Source organism: Gossypium raimondii, chromosome 6 (genome assembly GCF_025698545.1).
Source record: "Gossypium raimondii isolate GPD5lz chromosome 6, ASM2569854v1, whole genome shotgun sequence".
In the NCBI taxonomy this organism is placed as follows: Eukaryota; Viridiplantae; Streptophyta; class Magnoliopsida; order Malvales; family Malvaceae; genus Gossypium; species Gossypium raimondii.
This window is the reverse complement of record NC_068570.1, coordinates 2,196,604-2,219,317: the sequence shown is the minus strand read 5'-3', so window position 1 is coordinate 2,219,317 and position 22,714 is coordinate 2,196,604. Positions and strand designations below refer to the sequence as shown.

General features: G+C 31.3%; 3 protein-coding genes across 4 annotated transcripts; 1 reads left to right on the top strand and 2 right to left on the bottom strand.

Moving 5' to 3' along the window:
- Window positions 1–1,916: 1,916 nt before the first annotated feature.
- Window positions 1,917–6,723, bottom strand: LOC105773958 (kinesin-like protein KIN-7N). Its single transcript, XM_012596196.2, has 16 exons — window positions 6,482–6,723; window positions 6,296–6,385; window positions 6,088–6,206; window positions 5,882–5,995; window positions 5,225–5,306; window positions 5,079–5,146; window positions 4,913–4,987; window positions 4,682–4,824; window positions 4,492–4,594; window positions 4,337–4,417; window positions 4,099–4,167; window positions 3,970–4,029; window positions 3,717–3,863; window positions 3,338–3,601; window positions 3,116–3,202; window positions 1,917–2,479 (listed from the first exon to the last, which is right to left on the bottom strand). The coding sequence occupies exons 1-16, from the start codon at window positions 6,627–6,629 to the stop codon at window positions 2,090–2,092; spliced, it is 2,040 nt and encodes a 679-aa protein (XP_012451650.1). The 5' UTR covers window positions 6,630–6,723; the 3' UTR covers window positions 1,917–2,089.
- Window positions 6,724–7,427: 704 nt separating this feature from the next.
- On the bottom strand, window positions 7,428–11,652 carry LOC105773600 (hypothetical protein). 2 transcript variants are annotated; one of them, XM_012595617.2, is made up of 12 exons: window positions 11,393–11,651; window positions 11,106–11,295; window positions 10,953–11,021; window positions 10,673–10,779; window positions 10,349–10,409; window positions 9,947–10,006; window positions 9,790–9,864; window positions 9,218–9,370; window positions 8,808–8,862; window positions 8,253–8,375; window positions 7,836–8,065; window positions 7,428–7,743 (listed from the first exon to the last, which is right to left on the bottom strand). In XM_012595617.2, the coding sequence occupies exons 1-12, from the start codon at window positions 11,422–11,424 to the stop codon at window positions 7,720–7,722; spliced, it is 1,179 nt and encodes a 392-aa protein (XP_012451071.1). In that variant the 5' UTR covers window positions 11,425–11,651; the 3' UTR covers window positions 7,428–7,719. The 2 variants fall into 2 exon arrangements, with proteins under 2 accessions (XP_012451071.1, XP_012451073.1); XM_012595619.2 differs by lacking the exon at window positions 10,673–10,779 and having other exon boundaries at window positions 10,966–11,021; window positions 11,393–11,652.
- An 8,959-nt stretch (window positions 11,653–20,611) lies between these two features.
- On the top strand, window positions 20,612–21,133 carry LOC105773849 (phytosulfokines). Its single transcript, XM_012596003.2, has 2 exons — window positions 20,612–20,768; window positions 20,872–21,133. Exons 1-2 carry the CDS (start codon window positions 20,667–20,669, stop codon window positions 20,995–20,997), a joined length of 228 nt encoding a protein of 75 aa, XP_012451457.1. The 5' UTR covers window positions 20,612–20,666; the 3' UTR covers window positions 20,998–21,133.
- The last annotated feature ends 1,581 nt before the right edge of the window (window positions 21,134–22,714 follow it).

Here is a 22,714-nt window from a genome sequence, read left to right as displayed (position 1 = left end):
ATTAGTAAAAGTGTATTCAATTATCTTTAAAAAGTGTATCAAAATAAAAAATAGTTTTCACAATGCACGTGACAAACATGTTTTCTTTTAAATAAATATTAAACATGATTTTATTTTTATTTAAAATTAAATTAATAAAAGTGTATTAAATGCATTGATTTAGAGTGTTAAATTTTCGCATTTTAAATTATCTACATTATCATCTTCAACATTGTAATATAATATATATAATATTTGATGGGTTACTTTTTCTTTTATTCCGCAAATAATTTTAAAAATTTAGTAAATATTTTTTATTTTTAATATTTTATTATGCCTCTATTGGACATTTATCAATCTCTCGATTAATTTTAAAAACTTCATTAACCGTGTAATAAATATTTTCTCATTTATGATTATATCTTAGTTTAAATCATTAATACCCTTAAAAATTATTTTCAATTTTAAAAAATTCTAGGTTGAGCTGTATTTTCTTAAAAAAAAGATTACTGAAAAGCCAATTATTTTAATAACCACAATTTCACTTTTTAAATGGGTTAAAATATCTCATTAATCCCTTTCTTTAATAATTATTTTTTTAATAATTTCATTATAAATACTAATTATATTTTTTTAAAATTTATCCATAACCCTGCCACAACCTATAAATAGGAAAATAATGCACTTTAACGCACTCAATCAAACCCACGTGCTCTTGCATTGACAGTAATACTCATACCAATTGAAGTAATAACCAATCTGCCCTAAACTTTTATATATATACAGTTTAAACAAATTGTACAATGGGATGTATCTAATGATTGCACATCATAATTTGGTCAGAATTTGATCTCCCCACCCGTGATTGATTGTTCTAATTTTGTGATTGTATTTTGTTGCATCTGACACCACGCATATATTGCGTTAATTTCATTTTTGATCCTTGAATTTAGTAATTATGTTTATTTTGCTATTTATATTTTTGGTCCACTTTTATAGTTGAACTTGACAGCTTTTTTTTTTTCATTTTATTCCCTAAATTTGGGATCTGAAGACTTGCATTATGAGGTTAGATTTTATATAATTTTTAAATTTTAAGTGATGACGTGGCATTCTAAAGTGTTGTTATGTCATAAAAAATATACGAAATTTAAACTCAGTTATTAAAGTAGATTAATTACTAAATTTAAATACCAAAATTAAAAAATATATTTATTAAATTAATAAAATATGCATATGTCAAATCATCATATTTTAACATAAATCAAATTTAAAGACGCAATCAAAAACAGAGTAAAAAATTACTTTTTATCCCTCTTATTTAACAAATGCATATAGGAACATAATAACAAGTGGGTGTCCAATAGCCATGGTGATGTGGAAAAAACCATATATCATCGATGGGATGGGACATGGGGCCTTGTCTCCTTCCATCACAATCTTATTGACCCAATCAACAAGGCATTAGTTTAATTACTCTTCTTCTTTCTTTCCATAAAAAAAAATGTTAATCATACCAAATTCTTAACTTAATTAATATTGGATTTTAGGATTCAAAAAATTTCTGGGAACATATTCAGTATTGGAGGCCAAACTATGGAGTATCTTTGAGGGCTTTCACTTCTGTTGAAGCAGAGATTCGATAGGGTATATACATCAACTGTTGGAAGGAACAGTAAAATGGCATATCTAACATGTGCCCAAAGGAAGAAATAAAATTGTGGGTTTTCTTGCAAAAATAGATTGCAATTTTGAACAACTCTTTGTTTTATGTTCACTAAAAAAAATATTATTCCAACAAAAGAAATTATTTAAACACGGTAAGATAGAATTTTCGATGTTATATTACTAGCAACTGAATATATTTAATTTAGAGAATAATTTTTAACTGTAAAACAATCATTATAAAATTTTTAAATTCGAGAAAATAAAAGAACTTAATTCCAAAAGTAGAAATATATATAACATATGTTGTGGTGACAACTAACTACAGTATCTCCAATAATACCAACATCGTTAAGGTTTAAACAAGTTGTAAATTAAAAGAGAGACAGTTTGAATAAATTGAAGGAAGAATGGCAAGGAGATAAATGAAATCAATTTATTTATCTTAATACCGTACTAGATTTTCAGCTCTCAGTTTCTCAATTTTAGATTTAAACTCACCGTGAATCGACGCCAGTGATCTCTGCCGTGAAGCAAAAGCAACGCTGAATTGTTTAATCTCTGCTTCCAGATCTTTCCTTCTTTGTACTTCACTGTTCAAGTCCTTCAAAATGTTTTCCTTTTGATCGGTTAGGAACGTTATGTTCTTCGATGATTCGGAGACTGTTTGCAGCAATGAATCTCGTTCGTCTTTCAACTTTTGAAATTCTCTTTCCAAGTTGCCGTATCTTTGTTCTGAGGACTCTAGAGAGTTGTTGCTGAGATCTAGTTCTTGTTTAAGTTCAGATATTTCTCCCACTAATCTCCTGTTTATTTGTACTTCTTCATGTTTTCTCTGCGAATGTCAAGCTTGAAACTGTTAGAACATAGAAAAGTACCATCAAGAAAATTAAGCAGTAAAAAAATGTCAGATTCGCTACGGTGAGACCTGGAATGTAAACCAATCATTTTAGGTTTTGGGTCAATCAATCTAGATGGATTATTTCAAGTTTTAAAATTTTAGTCATTTTAGGTTGGAATGATTTTGAATTTGGGTCAAGTTCAGTTACAAATTATTTCAGTCACTTCAAATCATTTTGGTTTACTTGTTCGATCGTTTCTGGACTGATACTTTTTGGATTTGGGGCTAATATCAGTTTGAGTTAAATTAGATTCAGGTTAATTTGGGTTTGGATTAGTGACTTGCGATCAAATCGGGTCACGTTAGATTTGGTTTCGGGTTGATCAGGCTAGATTTTCGGGTTTTGCACAAAATTATGTTTTAGCAAAGAGGTTCGTCGTGCAGAAATATCCAATGCTACCTACCAATCAATAAGAGTTGGCATTTGAAAAATGAAAACAATATTCTTTCTGGAATAATAACTTCATGCAGTTAACTGCCCTTTCTAACTTACCTTAAACGCCAATTAATGCATTTGAAAGATTGACGGTTAATCAAGAAAAATAATTGGAATGTAAGCTACATACTGACCTGGAGTTCATCTTTCTCTTTGATGACAAGTTCTAGCTGTGTCTTGAGATTTTGGAGTTCTAGTTTGTAGTTATCATTTGAGCAATCCTGACAATGCAACTCATAAAGTAAGTTAAATTTATGCAGCTGTTCTTATGACCAAATACCATTTATCACATTAAAAGGTATTAATAGAAAACCAAAATTGCAAGAAGAAAAAAATGACTTGGAATGTCAACTCACAGGAGTTATATCTTGGGGTGGAAATGATTGAACTTTTCTTGCGGGAGTCGTTTGGAGTGAATCAAGGTCTGCAATGTAGCCTTTATTCATTTTGAACCAAGTGTCTTCATCAGCTACATTGCTAAAAGAATCTGGAAGAGGACTGAAATCCGGTAACTCTGAATAATTTGATCGCTTGGCAACGAAGGCGTTGTTGCTAGTCTCTTTAAAACAAGGGGTTTTAAAGTCATTGCATTCGTCTTTCGGGCTTTCTTTCATGGAATCCTGCCCTCACCAAAACCAAATTCGTTAAATTGCCTTGGTTTCCAAGTAATGTTGCTAGAGGATACCCAGATAAGGTGTTTGATCTTGTCGGAACCACAAACAGACAAGAGTGTACCTGACTAGAACTTCTATCACCATCTGAAACTAGACTACTTAGATTTTCGATCTTCAGCTGTTGGTCTCTAATACGCTGTTCGCGCTCCTTGTGTGATCTTCTTTCCTCTTCCAGTTCCATCTCAAGTTTCTCACGTTCTAGTTCATACTGCAAATTGGAATATAAGTAGACAAAAAATATATTATATGTATATGCTAATAATTTGTGGCACAAGAAGCTAATGCAGGTTGAACAATAAAAAAATTTAATGAACCTTAAGCATGTCGTTCCTCAGCTTTAATATCTCTTGTTCCAGTACTTCAGAACGAGACCCCTGAACAAAGTTAAACAATGTTAGATAGCTTTTTAAGACTATTAATAGTATATGTGACCTGAGCCTCACCTGAAGCTTCCTGCGCAGGTCCTCTATCTCTAACTGTTGCCTTTTCAGTAAGGCTGCATCTGTCAATATCTACAAACAGGTTCACCGTGATTAGTTTTATGTCAAATTCATCCCAAATCAAACAAAAATGATGAGAAGCAAAGTGGAATAGTATTCTTGTTTTTTCATATAATAGACTAGAGCTGGAGATCCATAAATTAGACAGTAATGTGGTCCAATAAAAGAAAGTTGGACAAACCTCATTCACTTGAGCGCAATTAGTAATGCGTTTAGCTCTGCTAGCAAACTGGAGAGTTCCCTTAGTTTCCTCAACGTGAACCTAAACATATGATATCACAATTAAATCAAATGCTCTGTGAACACGCCATAGGCACACGCTAAAAGGAAGGCTACCTCTTCTGGTGCTACAGTACATATAATTGAAGTTTTTGCATTTCCACCTAGAGCAGTTTGGAGTATGCGGGTTAATTTACTATCACGATAAGGAATATGTGCCCTGTATTTGTCAATAAGCCATATGGTTAGAACATGGTTATTCTATCCTACACAAATGAAGTTACTTCACAGATGATAAGAACTATACCTTTGTTTTGCACCGTTACTAAGTTTATTAATTACATTACCAAGAACCATTAAGCTCTTGTTAATATACTTTCCTTCCTTCAAACGTACTCCACCAGCTCCAGTTTTAGCAATTCGCTCAGAACCAGCCAAATCTACCAAATTCTACCAAAGAAATGAAAGAAACATTAGCAAGACAAAGTAGAGATTGGATAAAAGAAAAATGGCTTTTGAAGTATGATGAGATGCAAACCAAAACTGACACGCGTATGGCATCGCTGCTTGAATAATCACCGGAGCCTGTATCAATTCCCTTGCTTTCTATCACCTAGTCATGTAAAAAAGAAACATAACACATATTCATTCAACTAATAAATAAGAGTAATATTCATGTTCAGCAATATTTTAAAAGAACATACCATTCTGAATATTGTATGAGACCTACTACTTCGTGCATTCATATTTGTCTCACCAAAATGCCTATTAACTGTGGGAAAAGTAACTATTACCAAAAAAATAGAGTCATATAAAACTAAGGGTAAAAAAAGCAAGCAATTTAAAGGACCTTCTCCTGACTCTAGGAGCTTTATCACTTGTTCAGCATTGTTCACAATTTCTTCTCTGAGACCCGCAACGAATATCCCTCGCTGAAAAAAAAACAAAAACAAGAAACAACAGTTACTTTATGGTTTATGTATAAATAATGGCTAAATTCTGCTATTAGTCCCTGTACTTTAACTTGATCAATTTTAATCCCTTTACTTTTTGAAAATTTAAATTTTAATACTGACACAGTAGCTAAATCCTTTTGGTTAGATTCAATTACTAGTCCTGTACAATACATATAGTTGTAGAGTTAATCCATATCTTCCAACTGGATCATTCTAAATCTCTATATTTTTCAAATTTAGAAATTTCAATGCTGAAGCAAATTACGGTAGTTAATCCCTTAACTAGATTTTTAGTGAGTAATATATGAAATAACAAGCTAACATGATTACATATATGATAATATGTTTGCTGCATCAAATTTTAGGAATAGCAGAACATGACTTAATGAACTTAACTGTTATCATTTGGCGATGACTAAAATTGATTAATTCGAAAACTACAATAACTAAAACTACCAAATTAAATCCAAAATTTTGGCAAAGTACAGGGACTAATCGCAGGTTTTAACCATAAACAATTGAAACTTTAACGAGTTTAATCAATGGCTGACCTCCAAACTCTCATGAATCGGCAATTTCTGATTCTCTACAGCGAAAAGGTCGTTAATTTCTTCATTATAAATTTCCATGTAAGAAACTCGGATGAGAAACTCCCGATCAGAAATCTGACAATATAATTCAACACCATTCAAAGCTTCAATTTTGAAATATCAAAACCCCAATTTAAAAAAAAAAGAAACTAATTGATTTAAATTACCATCTGTATTTTCTGAAACACATCATTAACAGCTCGATGAATAATTCCTGGATCGTTCAATGAACCATTCATAGTAAAGGTCTTACCACTACTCGTTTGTCCATACGCAAATGCAGTCCCTATAAACATTTTACTAATCGATCAAAATTTTGAACATATCATCAAAATTAGGGCTGAAAAGAAAAAGGGAAAAAAAAAAAAGATGAACCGTTAAAGCCATCGACAGCGGCATGAATAACATCCTTGGTAAGAAGCTCATAAACCTTTGAATTTGAACAACTTTCATCGAATACATGATCTACAAACAAACAAACAAAAAACAAAAAAATTAGAGTTGAAAAGGATGGGAAAAAAATAAAAGGGGAGGATTGAGAGGGGAAGAACTGAGATTTACCGAAAGCGTAAGAGAGGCCAGAAATGGGAGTGCCATGAAGCTTGTGAAGAGAGATACGATTATCTTCGATTTTCCAGAAAGTTCCAGAAGGAGATTCTTCAGAGATCGAAGGTCGTACTCTCACAGCTACACAGATCTTCTCGGCCATTGCTTTTTTTTTTTTTTTTTCCTTTTGTTCGTGTTTTAGAACGTTGGGGTTGCAGAGAGAAAGAGGCGGGATTTTATGCTTTGTTTAAAAGGAGAATTAAATTTGAATTGATTTGGGTTCATTGGGAAGCCCCTAATGGAAGTTTTTCGACCGTTTACGTCTGTCTTTGACTGGTGGATTTGGATCCAAAATTAATGGTATTTCTTGGCCCAGAAGTTTTGGGCCTATGTTTTTAACCAGGTTCAGCCCTTTATTTATTTATTTTACTAAATTTAAATTTATAATTTAATCTATTATTTTTAGTTTTAGGTAGAAATTTAATCCTGTTAAAATTATTTTACTAAATTCAAATTAATTACGTCATTTTTTAATTATATTCAAATTAATTACGTATTTTTCAATTATATTGCCCCAAAGGTGAACCAAAATTTCATTTTAACCAAGATCATTTATCATCACATTACAAGCTCTATTAACTCCTTTATATATGGTCTAATTCTGAGTTTAATCCTCTACTGTGTTGAAATTTAAAACTTAATCCCTTTGATTTTACATAATTCGATTCTTTACTTTTATAATAATATCATTAGTAAATTCAAAATAATTTACATATAAACTAAATGCTTTAGGCTGTTAAGGAAAAATCTATTCCATCACTTAGATGGAAAAAAGAAATGTTAACAAGACCAAATTATGTCAGAATAAAAAGGATTAAATCACAAATTTCAGTATAATAAAGAGACTAAACCCAGAATTAGACCCATACATAAATATGCAAAGAAGCAATGCCCATGCAAATGGAAGGAGTGAAACCTTGGCATTCACTAAGAATGTGAAAAGAATCTGATACAATGAAAGCATCACAAAGAACAGTCTAGGTTTTACAATAAATAATGTACACTATTTCATCATACACCCTTAAAACACTCAAAAACCCAGCACCAATGTATACAGAGATAAAAGATAATCTCCTTTCATGCTCTGGATGGTGGAAACATTTTGGACATTTACCTGCAATTGCACTTCTCCTTAGGCAGGTAGCTTCTACTCTTAAGTTCTGTGGATTTCGGCAACAAGAAATACAGGAAATCTACAAGTTCACCGGAGGACTTCCCTGTAAGAATCGAAATGGAAGCTAGAAGTGTTCATTGGTGTGCAGAGAAATCAGTATGGCAGCAAATGCAATTTATAAAATTTGATCTTTACCTTGAACAAAAGATCATAAGCAATGTGTTCCCAAGGCAATGTTATAGACATTAAGCAACATTTGAGAGGTATCATTTCTTCATCAGAAGATGAAGTGGCAGAAGCCGCTGCATAAGCGTTCTTTGCTGCTACAGATGCAACAGAAGCTGCTTTACGAACAATGGAGCCAAGTCCGAAACCCTTTTTTGATATAATGGGTGAAAAAGGACCTGAATCTTCCTTGCTTTGGTCTGATAGAGAAAAGATAGATTCAGTGTATGAAGGGTTACTTGCATGCATCATTCAAATGAGTAATGAATTCAACACTGGAAATTTGGGCTTTTACAGTTTTAATAATCTACATAAGCATTGAGAAATAAGAAACAAAGAAGGAACTGAATTTTAGAGGATAGTTTCTAAGATGAATTTCTTACTGACCTACGACACCAGAAACAGCTACTTCAACTTCCCCACGTCCTCCAGGACCTTTCATGTAAAGTCTGTCTTTTTTGCCAGAGGAATGACCCATTGATAGAAGACTTCCGAATCCAGAACTCCCAGCTGAGAAAAAAAGACGGAATGATATGAGATGAGAACTAAATAAGCATGAAGAAGACATTAAGAATAAACTAAAAGCTAAGCTGTTTAGAACATAAGTTAACAAGTCTACCTGTTTTGCTCCCTTTAAACTAGACCAGGCTTACTCGACATGAAATCAACTGCAAGTTTAAAGACTAAATGTGCATGTTTTTCCACAGACCATGATTATTTTTGATAAATGAAAAATATGTTGATTAAAAGGCACCAACAAGGGTGTCAACCCGTTGTAAAACTATAGTAAAACAGAATATGTTTAACATATCAATCAATTTCTCACATTCACATTAACACAAGCAGAACATATTTATCAGATCATGAGCTAGGTTTTTGCAAAATTCTGAAAGAACAAAAACAGAAGGCAATTCTTGGAAAGATTGATTCCAGGTAGTGTACCATCATATGCATCCCGGACCATTTGATAGCTGACAAATCCAGAAAAAAGTGTGAGCTGCAATAACAATTAGCAGCATGTCATCAGCAAACTGATCTTCAAAGTACGGTTGCTTGCATACTACTCCTAAGCAGCTTTTCACAGAATCAATGGCATCAGCCCATTTGATGCTAACATTATGTTATTTAAAACTTACATATACAAAACTAGTTCATGATGATAAAATATTCCAAGTTGGCATCATTAAAATGTAACAAATGTCAGGAAAAACAATTATATACCACTTCCATCATTTATGTTAACATCAAAAACCAAGCAGTTGTTTGTAAGTACCTCCTTCAGAAGTGAAGACTCTGGTTGATCATGGAATCAATACACATAAATTATCACAAAGCTGAGAAAGGACCCAAACCTTACTATTTTTCGTCTTCATAGAATTAGTATCTACTCTCAATGGTACTTTGTTACTGGAACTGCTATCATTTGTATCCTTTTCACTAGGAAAAGCTGCCCCATCAAGCGCATTAAGAAGAACACAATAGCAATGATCTGTTTCTGTCAAGACCTGCATGAGAAGAAAAATGTCAGTGATCAATATTGGAGGTCCTACAATTAACCAAAACATTTTTACTTTCCATAAAATCCAGCAATCTCATTATTAACAAAGAACAGCACAACAGTATAACCGAGAAAGGATGCAAATGTACAAACAAAGAAGTGACTTTGGTACTTAAACATCTTCAAAATAGCAAGTTCTAACTTCCTCATTAGCTTATGCTTTTAAAATGGGTTGCAAGAGGAAGTCAGTAATACCAGCCAAATTGAAAACCATATACCACTAGAAACTTGCACTTTTGCAAAAATTACTTAATTAAAATTTTCATCATAAATAAATTAATTTGAGAAAAAATAAAAGGATAAATAACATGTGCATTTATGCAACAATATAATTGGTAACTTTATAAAGAAAGTGAAAGCATTTACCACTGCATCAAAAGTAAAGTCAAAATCATCTATTGCAAAACAGATGTCCGGATAGGCAGGTGTTGTCTCTACTTCCTGTATCCAAGCAAGTGAGCATGCCAAAAAATTGAAGAAAATCTCAATGTCACCATGATTTCCTGGAAATAGAAAGGCTTGCCTTTTTTGAGTCCAAATGAAAATTTACTCGACTGGGAGATGCATAAACAGTCTTCACAACCTGCAGGACAGCATCCAATGTTGGCAAGGACATTAAGCAATCCTTTCAAGTAACAGGATTTGATTTAATATAAAAAATAATTCAAGTTCTAGGATTCAAATTGCAAAAATTAGCAGGCTATAGCTTATATAGGGAGGATGAATTCAGTAATTTACATAGCATGTTAGAAGCAATAGTTACATGTTTATTCCTACATTTCTAAACAAATTTGGTCAGTTTTTCTTTTTCTTTTCCTCCATGATGGCAGATATTAAGTACAAAAGAACAGTTCCAAAAAGTTAGAGATATAAACATCATCCAAAAGGTTACTGAAATCATTAGCTACAATAAAGCAGGAATTACCTTGTAGATAGCAGATAATGGTGTATCTTGCCCCACTTGATGATTTCTAAGGACATTGTGACTGGAAAAAGGGGAAAGTTAACTCATAGTTCAAGTTTAACCACTAAACTTCAAAATTCAAATTCAAAGACAGGAAAAGTTAGTTCACCAGGTTGAAAGGAGGAAACAAAGAGACATTTTTAAGAGTAATAAGAAACGGAATATATCATTTAAACTTTAGGAAAGTATCCACCATTATGATTGGAACAACATATACGGCAAAATAACTAAAATATGTATCACATTGTATAGATAAGACACAACACATTGAAGTGAAGAAATTGCCTGCAAATCGCAACTGTTACAGAGTACGAAGTATGGGCAATCATATTCAAGTAAAACGAGCGCCGCCAATCCACAACCGATAAACTGTCGCCAACTAACTTATCTAACTGTTTAAAAAAAAAAGTAAAGACAAATTATACTAAGTTGTAATAAAGGTAACCCAGAATTGGCACCTACAGCATTATACCAAAAAGCTATGAAAGCTAATGAATTGAAATGGAATCAACTTAAACAAGAAAACTTAAATTCAGATTCAAGTTGGTTTTTGACTTTCTTTTACCTCAGGTGCCCACCTGCGTACAAAGTAAGGAGCAACACTTTCCTCACTTTCGTTAAAACCATGCCCCTTCTATAACATCATAAATAGAAACAATTAGCTTAATATTCCAAAAAATAGTTAATTTAAAAAAATAAAGTGATCAAGATTCGATACCCATTTCCGAACGAAAAATATGAGATCATCATCTTGTCGACCTCTCGATTCCTTACCCCTAACGAAATACAAATCGAAGACATCATGCCAAAATTTACCGTCCATTTCAACGTCGGTAGCATCTTCCTCATCCACCGTCGTTTTCCCTAATAAATTCGAGTGTTTTCTAACCACGCTCAGTAACTCAAACCTACCGCAAAACATAAAATTAGAAACACTGTTATTAAAATTCGAAATCATTGAAGAAATAAAATGAAGAATTAAACCCTAATTTCAATGTCTTTTACCTCGAAGGGGTTTCTTCTCCAATTTGGAGCATCGCTTAAAAACTTTTCCCCTTTTTTTGAATTTTTTTTCACTTTAACGTGCCGTCAAATCAAGTTGTCCTTTACTGAAGAATTTTTTCGGCGACGGATTGGGGAATTTAAGGCGACGATTTTAAGGTAGTTCAAAACGGTGGCGGATCCTGATGCTGCACCGTGGCAGTAACTTCCCTTCTGCGTGCTGATGTGTGTGTGATAGAGAGAGAGACGACTTTTTCTTTTGTTTAAACCAAAGATAGTTTAAAAACGGTAAAAAGGGTGTCGTTTTATTTAATTTTGGATTGGATATTTTAGTATTTGAAAATTTTATAGTTTTAACTCTCATTTTGGATTTGATTTAGGATACGTTTATTTTACTAAAAATGATTTCTTAAAAATAAATTTAAAATTTTTTAAAAAATTTAATATTTTTTTGTCATATCTATGCTTTCTTTTTTGGAAAAGTCAATTAAACATACATAATTCTAGATTTTTTATTTTTATTATTTAATTAAATTTATTAATATCAATGTAAACATATTAATCATCATCATATCTATACTTTTGTGAAAAAGTCAATTGCGTTTTTTTTTTTTCTTCACGGGTTAAGTGAATTTTTATCTTACATTGAAATGGTACATCGCCTAATTCTTAGTTTAATCGACCGATCCAATTCGATTTCAACATAATTGAAACTAGACCTGTCCATGGGTCGAGCCGGGCTGGGTTTGTGCCAGGCTCAAAAAAAATTTTCGGGCCCACCTCTTAGGCCCGGGCTCGGGCCCGGCCCGAAATATGGCTCTGAAATTTTGCTCGGCCCATTTTTAAAATAAACATTAAAAAATTATTTTAAAAATAAAAAAATAAAAAAATAAAAAAAATATTTTAAAAGTATTTTACAATTAAAAATAAAAATAAAAAATATATATTTATTATATTCGGGCCGGGCCAGGTCGGGTGTGTATTTAAAAAAAAACATTAAATAAAAAATATGTATTGTACAGGTCTAATTGAAACACATGGTAAGGTGTGTATTTAAAAAAAAAACTTAAAACACCCTATCATTAAATATTTTTTAAAAGAAAATTAAAAAATAATACATCAAATGTAAAAACATTTACAAAATAACAATTAAATAACCATATTATTAGTTGATTGAGTCTTAACTCAATTGTTATGAACATTGTCGCTAATGTAGGAGGACATAGGTTTAAGTGCATTGAAGTGCATTATCTTCCTATTTATGGGTTGGGGAGGGGCTATGAATAGTTTTGGGTATTATGTCAAAAAGAGCCGATATAGCCAGATCATATTATCAACATTGGGATGTTGAGCGCCAAAATTCGAGTTCCATTTTATGAAAATTGTGTGGATTTGTTAGCTAAATTAAATTTGTTACTTCGATTGAGTTAAATCATTTAATTTAATACTTATAATGATTGATATTGATTAGACTTATTGTATTGATCAATTATAACTTCAAAAACAATTATATAATCTTTAATCGACATACATATATTAAATATTATTTTTCGATTTATAAATTTTAATCTAATCATTAATATTGTATGTATGTTTTGTCATTTACTATTAATATGCTCGTGGCTTTATCGTTATAAACTCGATAATGATTATCATATAATAAGCACATTTTGATGAAAAAATACTATGTCAATGATTAGATTAAAATTTTAAATTGAACTATATTTTGTCACGCTTTATGTGAGTAAAAAAATATAGGCAACAAATTTTAATAAAATGATATGATAACATAAAATAGTTTTAGTTGAAATGTTAAAGTTAAATGATTAAAAATTATAATGTTTTAGGTTTAAATACCATGTGCAAATATTTTTAGATTTTATATAAAAATACAAAATTACCCTAAAAATAATATCTATTACTTATTAAAAATGAGGGATTTGTTTTGGTAAATTTATTGAGTTGGTGACGCGATTGAGGGTCACACAAACTCAATAGAATTTTAATATGGTAAGAGGTATATTTTAACCAATATATATATATAGAGAGAGAGAGAGACGTTCTTCTACTAGGAGTTGGATTGCATTTTCTTATCTCTACTAAAAAATGGACAAAATAATCCTTATACATTATATCAAAAGGAAAACTGATTTTTTATTAAAAATTTCATCAATTTTTACTATTAAAATTGATCTTGATAACAATATAAGGTATATGTAATATACCACGTGTTATTGTATGATTATTCTAACAGTCATATCAATTTTTAACGGTACCAAATTTTAAATAAGAAAGACTAATTTATTTTTCAATTTCATAATCATAAAGAACAAAAGTAAAAATATACTTCCAAACAACAATATAATCCCACTAAAACATTCAAAGAGAACTCCATCATCATATTTAGCTTACCAAATCAAGTAACAAACGAAATATATTTCTTAAAACCCCTTAGTCTTGAAGAAACGGTCCTTTCCCTGCAGTTCTCCTCCTCGTGGTTCCGGCGTCAAGCCTGACGTTCCCGTCACCGTGAATCAACGGCACGTCATTCGCTTCCTGGCCGTCATCCGCCGTGGTTATACGGACGCAAGAACACCGTTCTAACGATGCAAAGAATACAGTCGCCACGCCATTGACGAACCACATGATAACACCGTCGAGCTTTCCACACCCAGACCCAGAAGCAGCTGGTGAGCCGTGAGCGGCGGGTGGTGACGGACGGACCAGCTTGGGTTCGTCGTCGTTTGATCGGAGATTGAAGAAATGTGAGCAGTTAGTGGTAGTAGAGGAAGTGGCTGCCATGACCATGAATTTAGTTGGTAAAATAATTTATGATCAAAAGCCTTGAAGTTGCCTAAGAAAAAAAAGAAGAGAAGAGTGGTTATGGGATTAAAGTTGAGGGCTTGGGTGTCCCTTTTAAAGTTATAATTATGGTTGTTTGTTTAATTATTACTACAATAAAGTTAATTCCTACTTATGCCCTATTGTTTTTTTTTTTAATGAGGAGGTGATGTATATGGTAGTTGACAAGAGATCGAGGTGTGTAAATATTAGAGACCTAAATTTATTAATAAGTCAATAGAAAAAAAGTTCACGTTACACTTTTATTATTGAGTTAATAGCAACTTATGGGAAGTAGCTAAAATATTTAATTTCGAAAAGTTTAATGACTAAATCGAAAAATATTATTAGTTGAATGACCGAAATAGAACCAAATGCATAGTTGGGAACTATTCTTATAATTTACACTAAATTTTAATATAAGTATATGCATATATATGGAAATTTATTTGGTTTACCGGTAGTGAAGTTAAAAAAATTCCCAAACAGGGGTGAGATGTTGCTATGTGTCCTTAACGAATATTTAAAAATAAAATAGACACGTAACATTTATTGAACTCTACCTGTGAAATTAAAAAACTCGGCTATAGATATAATAATAACCGCATATATTCAAATAGGAAAGTAGCAACTAGCAAGTTGAAACTAGAAAACGAAAAAGAAAATACCGGACCCTACCCATAACAACTCTATTCAAATAAATAAATGTAAATAAAGGCCCCTAAAATGTTAATTCCTCCTTCTTCTTCTTTTTTTCTTTCACATAACTTCATTCCTTTATATAGCAATGGCAAATCCTATATTTGCTTTTTCTCACCCAATTTTAAGTTTTTTAATATTCTATTTACTATTATTTTTAAGTTATAGGCAGAATCAATCTATTAACTCTTTCTCTGTCGAGAGGTGTAAAATTTGATACCTCTTAAAAATGATTTCAATTTAAGACTTATAGATAAAGAAAACTATGTTGAGAGAGTTTTTACTTCTTACTTAGAGGTTTGATTCGATTCGACTCTAAATTTAATTAAAAAATATATTATTCCTATTTATTTATTTTGTTAGTGCCAATTATCCATCTGGACTATAGTGTAACTTCTCACATATGTGCCGACAACTTTCATCAAAAAGCTTTAAACTTTTTTAATGCATATATTTGAGGATTTTTAACATCAATTTATCAGATTGAAAAGTGAAAAAAAATCAATGAAGCAAGGACATATTGAAGACTTTCAACGTTATCAAACTTCCTTGATTAAAAAGAGATCTTTATTCCCAGAAGATCTTTGATATTTATTTCCGTACTCAATCTATTTTCAAGGAGTTTGAAGTTCGCGTCGATGGAAAAATTAACAAGTCGACATACACTTATTTAATGGAAGGCTTGTTTTACTAATAGCATGAGATAAAAAGCTCTTAGCTTGCTTGTTGTGAGCAACTTACGTGTTCAATACTAAACTTTTAAGGGCCAAGTCTATGTACCGGAGTAAGGTCAAAACTTAATAAATAAGTTGAACGTAAATCACATCTTGAATTGAAGATTGATCATTTGAATTCTTATTTTCTTAATTATAAAACGCTAATTTCATTAAAGAAAAAGTATTACAAGGGGCCTTGGTCCCTAAAAAATGAATAATTTCAATTCAATGCTCTTGTATGAGAATTTAAAAGAGGGATGAGAGAGAAAATGTTAGGGTGAAATTATGTATTTTCGTCATCTGAATCCTTATGAAGCCTACCATAATAAAGAAGAAATACAGGACAATGATGAGACCCATAGGTGAAGTGAGGAGTCTAATCATTGTTACCCCCACTTTGTTTGTAGCCCTATCTTCATTATTTCTATCAAATAGTTAACAGCCCTAAACTTATTTATGGAGACGAGAAAGGGAGAGATGAATTGAATTTTACATATGGGGAATTAATTTCTGGTTAGTGAAATTAATTTGGGAATGTAAAACTAAATAGGGAAAGAATTATAGTAGTGGTAGTTGTTATGTAATATCACAAAATTAATTGGGCAACAACTCAAGCTTTGGACAAAATTTATCATGTGGAACAGTGGAAAGTGCTTTCTTCTGCATGCATTAGATAACTAGAAGTTGATATCTATATATATATGGTAATTATTCGATGTATTATAGTAAAAAATTTTCTGTAAATTTTATTAATGGATTGATGGTGCGATAAGTATCATATTTATTTATATAATTAATTTTTATAATATATTTGTTAAACTTTTAACCCGCTTTTAGAGTTTAAAAAAATTACTGACGATGTATTGAATAATTTTCATATATATTAAGTTATGAGATTAAATTGCTAAAAATTAATGTGTTTTAAGTTCAAATCCTATTAAGTGTGGTCATTTTAAAATATATATGTAACACCTTCTACCCGTATTTGTCGCCGGAATAGGGAACGAGGCATTACCGAAGTTTACCTAATTAATTTTTCCCGTTATTACAAGTTAATTACTATTCATTTACTAAAACATGTCATGATGTCCTTCAGATAGGTCTCCAAAGCTCAAAGCATACTTCGGGACCAAACCGAGATTTAATCAAAACCATAGGGAATTTTTTGCGAAGTCCCGATTTTTTTTATTTTTTTATTTTTTTTAAAACTCACTATAATCCCTTTATAAATATTCAACCTCCCCTGCAATTTTTAAAACCGCAACACCAAACCCTAATTCTAAGATTTTTCACAATTAGGTCCCTAAAATCAATTTCTATAAAAATCACTTAATAAAATCATCATATAATAAAATTAAAGCTTTAATTCCATGTTCATTCATCATAAAATTCAGCACTCATCAATGGTAACTCTCAAAATCAGCCATGAAATCAAAAACTAATGAAATAATTAATTGGACCTAATTGTAAAAGTATCAAAATCACAAAATTAGAAGAAATAATCAAGAATTAAACTTACATGATTCAAATATATCAAAAACCAGCTTGGAGGGACTCTTATATGGCGTTTTGGCTGAGAAATATGAAGAATTACCTAGAAACTCTTTTAATTAAGATTTTTATTTGTTAATTTTTACGAAATTTCTAATTTTGCCCTTATTACATCACTTTTTCAGATTTTTTCTTCTCTTATGCTGTCTCAACTATCCCATATTGACATATTTATACCTTAAGTCCCTCCTTATTTATCACTTAATCTATTTAATCACTTTTAACAAATTTTACATTATTTTCAGTTCAGTCATTTTTAATTAATTGACCACCCAAACGTTAGGATTTTCCAACGAAACTTTAATACCAACTCAATGACACTCTATAAATATTTCTAAAATATTTATGACTCAATTTATGAATTTGGGGTTTCGATACCTCATTTTCAATTCTAATTATTTTAATATTTATCCCTAATACACTATTCACTATTTCAAAATTTTTTCCTAACTTCACATTTAACCTATACTCACTAAATTAATAATATTTTCTATTCACTTGTCAGATTTAGTGATCTCGAATCACCGTTCCGACACCACTGAAAATTCAGGCCATTACAATATATATTTTAGATTTCGATTATGTAAAAGATAAAATGTATTCATAATTATAATTAATTATTTTTAATAGAGTTGGTATTCGGTTAACTCGTGATACCAATTTAATAAAAGAGACATATATTTTAATTATTTAACTCGTGTTAAGTTTTATATTATTATTTTAATTATTTTTGATGGCATCCTAAACTTGATATGTAAGATACAGTAGTCGTCGGTGGAAGCTTATTGCTTGCTTTTAAGAGTTGATGCTGATATATATATATATATATATATATATATATATATATATATATATATATTTATGTTTATGTTTATGTGTGAATCGAAAGATTGTAGGAATGTTGCAGGACATAGACTTGAATGGTCGTCGTTTATTTGGAGGATGTTGATCACCATTCAAACTACCTAGCATTAATTGCCAAGAAGGGATCCTTCAGAAATTTGTAAGAAATTGGTGGGAGTAGGGGTTCTTCAGGATTTGAATCCTAACTTTTCTGTAAATTAAGATTTGAAATTAGGATGTAAATGAAATATTGATGCTCATAAATTATTCGAGTTCGATTTGAAAAAGAATTGTTTTAGATCGATTTGGTAATTATCGAGTTGAGTTAGAGCTATCCATCGAATTGAATTCGAGCTTAGTAATACTCGACTCAAATGGCTCGTGAACCTTATCGAGATTTTAATTTTTAATATATTGTTAAATATTTTATATTATTAAATTATATTATTGCCCTTAATATATATTATTAATCTTAAGTTTAATTATCAAGCCGAGTTCGAATTTGAATTTGTACGAGCTTAAAAATCTATGTTTAATTGAGCTTGAGCTTAGAATCGAGCTCCCATGGTCATGTTCCATTTTCATGGTCACCATTGTATCTACTATAATAAAAATAGTCATAACTTATAGCGATAATGATTAAATCATTTGTCACAAACAAATGACATGTGGTCCCATATTCTATTTTCATAAACCATATAATACCATATAAAGGATACCATTACTTTTTATCGAGCTATGATTCCATTACTATGAGTGGAGCTATATATTGCATAAGTCATATAGTCAATGTATCAACTTTTAGTTTACTATTTTGAGATAAATAGGTTTTCAATACATATAGTCATTCATTTACGTAGTAAATTAATCTATAAAGGATCTAAGATTAATTCAACTTGTTATTGTCCAAGGCATTGTTAATTCAAACAACCATATCTATGCCTTTATCTTGGAAGTCAGTTCAACTTCAGTAGTCAAAACAAGCTATCTCTCTATTTGGACTTATAGGCGACATAGTGATAGTCTTAACTGTAGTCATTTACTCAATAAGATTACATGAACTACAAACTTTTTAGATTATCTAATAATATAAATTGTTTTATATATTACAAATATTCCTTATAATACAACTTAATATTGGGGAAATCTTAGGTAATCAATGACCTAATATTTTCTTAACCATTTGCTTTATAGGCAAAATTATTGATTATTGAAGGCATTTTAGCATAGAAATAATGATCGACATTTGTGCATTTCCATGAATAATCAGTTTGACCACCAAATTTGATAAAATTACCATACTTAAAAAGACATAAAAACCTAACATGAACTTGCTAACTAGAAGTGGTTTGTAAATAGATCTGCTAGTTGATCTTTAGACTTGTAGTAAACTAAAGTTACTTCTCCAATTTTTAGTACTTCCCTTAAGAAGTAGATAAACCTAGTGATCATGAGTTGGTTTTAGCTCGAAAAATGGACTTAAAATTTTACCAAAGTTTAATTCATATTAAAAATATTAAATCCGAGTTCAACTCTACCTATCGTATTAATTTTTTAAAATTATTTTTATATAAAATTAAATTTAAAAAGTATAATACATCGAATACACTAAAAATATTGAAATTAATATTTTCCAACAAATTGAAAATACATTAAAAGGTCTTTATACTTAAATAACACTAATATAATTGCAACTTAGCAAGCAAATGCCTATAAAATAGTAACAAAATTAATAATAAAACAAGAGTTATACAATATTCAAATAATAATAACAAAATAGTAGCAATATAATAGTAAAATGATAACAAAACAATTAATTCGGGCTGGGTTGAGAGAAAATCCTACTCGAGGCCTGGTTCATTAGAAAAAACAAGCTTTATTTTTTTGTCTAAGCTTATTTTTCAAGCTTATATTTTTATCTAAAACCTCCTATTTTTTTAGTAGACCTTCAAGTTTGGATAGATGACCTGATCCATAATCAAGTGTAGAAGTAAAGTTTGAGGATGAAATGATTGTTCTTCCATATGTATATCACACATCATCCTTTCAACCATAAAAACTTTATTTGTTACTGCTATTGTTGTTATGAAATCCACTTCTACAGTACTTTTCAAACATCAAGAGCTTGAATAAGATGTTATTGGGCTGTGGCCCATTTCATACAACATCCTTAAAAGTTGTGATACATGTAACCTCTAAATCACCTGACAAACATTGGAACAGTCAAAATGGGAAACACCTGGATTACAACATCTCACATTAAATGCCATTAGTGAATTTCATGCATCGAGTACAAAGCATAAAAATTGCAAAAATCTTCACACTGAGATTTTCCTTTAGATTTTTTTACAAAGCAATCAAATCACAATTTCTTTTTCCATTTCCATTTGATATGATATCATATATTATATATCTGCTGAAGTCAAGTATACAAAGTAATTAAAACTTCACCCGTACACATGTCTGAAATTAACTGGTTGATATTGGATTGACATGAAATTATCTGTAAGTCCACCCAAATTCAACCCCCACCTACTCACATAGTATCTTTCTTTCTCTTCTATTTCCTCTATAAATTCATCCATTTTTGTTTCACTCTTCAAACCAAGAAAACAAGAGAAAAAAAGATGTCTAAGCTTTGTTCACTTTTCATAGCTGCCCTTCTTTTTAATTTCATGCTAAGCTATGCTGCTAGGCCTGAGCCAACTTTGTCCTTAACCCAACATGAGGTATGTCTCACCTAATCTAATCCTCAGATTTCTTTGTAGATCTCTTTTACAAGGTTACCTACCTATACATGTGTGTATTAATATTGGTTTTTGGTTCATGCAGGGAGTTGAGGCAGAGAAAGTTGATGCTGATGAGAACTGTGAAGGAATTGGCAAAGAGGAGTGCTTGATGAGAAGAACCCTTGCTGCTCATGTGGACTATATTTATACCCAGAATCACAAGCCGTGAAGTTGAATTGCTATGGAAGAAAAAAAGAGAGTAAAATATTGGTTCAATCGTAGCATCATAAATAAAATCACATATATTTCCATTAATGTTGACATATGATTGTATAGATGGCATATAAATATGGTTTTGTTCTTTCTTTTTCTTCTTTTTTTCATGCATGTGAACCCCAGATGATCCATTTCTTTGTAGATGCAAACTTAGAAAATGTTTGAAAAATCATTCAATTGGGAAAAAGAAGAGAGAAAAGGAATAACACATAAGCCAAGTTGCCAATGAAGATTCTCTTAAATGGAGATGAAGACAAAGAAAATTGGTTACGCTTTATATTGGTCAAAAAGCTGTGACTAAACAACAATGGAATTAACATAAAAAAAATTATGACCTTTTTGCAAGACAATTCACACATGAAACGTACGAATTTTCTTGCAAGTACCAACACATGCCAGATAATTGGCAACATGCCAACCTTGAGGGTCAAACATGGCTATGACAATTCAACACCCTTTAATAATGTGATAAATGCATGTTTAACAACCATAAGAGAGATGAACATACCATCTTTAAATGGCAAAGAAACAGCCACCATTTTTTTATATGAACTAAAGGGTACAAATTTTTAATAATTTTATACTGTGTCAGTTGTTGAAGAATTAGCTTTACGTTATAATTGGATGTGAGTGGGGGACTAGAGATGAAAGTACATGGTCTTTTCAGGGACCAAAAGTTTCAACATAAAGATCATGTCATTGGATGACCTACAAGGTCACAGCTCTGTCAATGAATGGCAGGTAGGGTTGCACTTGCAAATGCCACTAGTAAATTTCCTACAAGGACCTACCCAACTATCTGGACTGCATAGTACATAGGCACTGATGATTCTCAGAATCATAAATATGGATTATTGTCACAATCACACAAGTCCAAGGTTCAACATTATCAACTTAACAACAACGACCATATTCAGATTCTACAGCCGTCGGATGTAATGTTTTAAAGGTGACTGCATCAACAACTAAATTGTTCGTGACAAAGCAAGCTCTATGTATATGCACAGACGCTTGTATCGACAAGCAAAAGTACAAACTGAAAAAGTAGACTAGACCAACTGGTTATGGATAAATCCCTTCGGTTCATAGGCTGGGGTTAGTAAGATAGGTGTAAAGGGTTCTTTTGATAAGGCGAGAAAATGTTACAATCTAATAAAATGAAATGTCATGGAGAGATGGCAGAGAGGAAGATCGGGCAGACTCTAGAAAACAAGTGCGGTGGCAGTGAGAGGTGATGCAAGCAATAAGAGGCTGAGAAAGGTGAGCACTACTATGGTTGTTGTGATTGTAGAAAGAAAGCTGCAGGGAAAATTCTAAAGTGCTAAGTTTGCTAAAAGATTAGAAGTCCCGAAATAAAACTTTTAAGCCTGCATTTATAGGCCTTGGAAAGAAATGATTAAAGAACAATTATAATAAAGTGGGAATGAACATGCTAAAATAATGGGTGATGGAAGTGGGAGAAGTTATTTGAATGTGGATAATGGAAGGTAAGTTATATGAATAATGGGTATAAGGATGGGTACATGAAAGTTACACCTCGTTAAAATATTTTAGCAAGAAAGGTCTTAAGTGTAAATGCATATTTTGTCTAATGAAGAAATAAGGAGGAAGCAGTTGTATTCCAAAGAAAGGTTAAGAACATATTTGTATCTGAGCTTCCAGACCAAGCT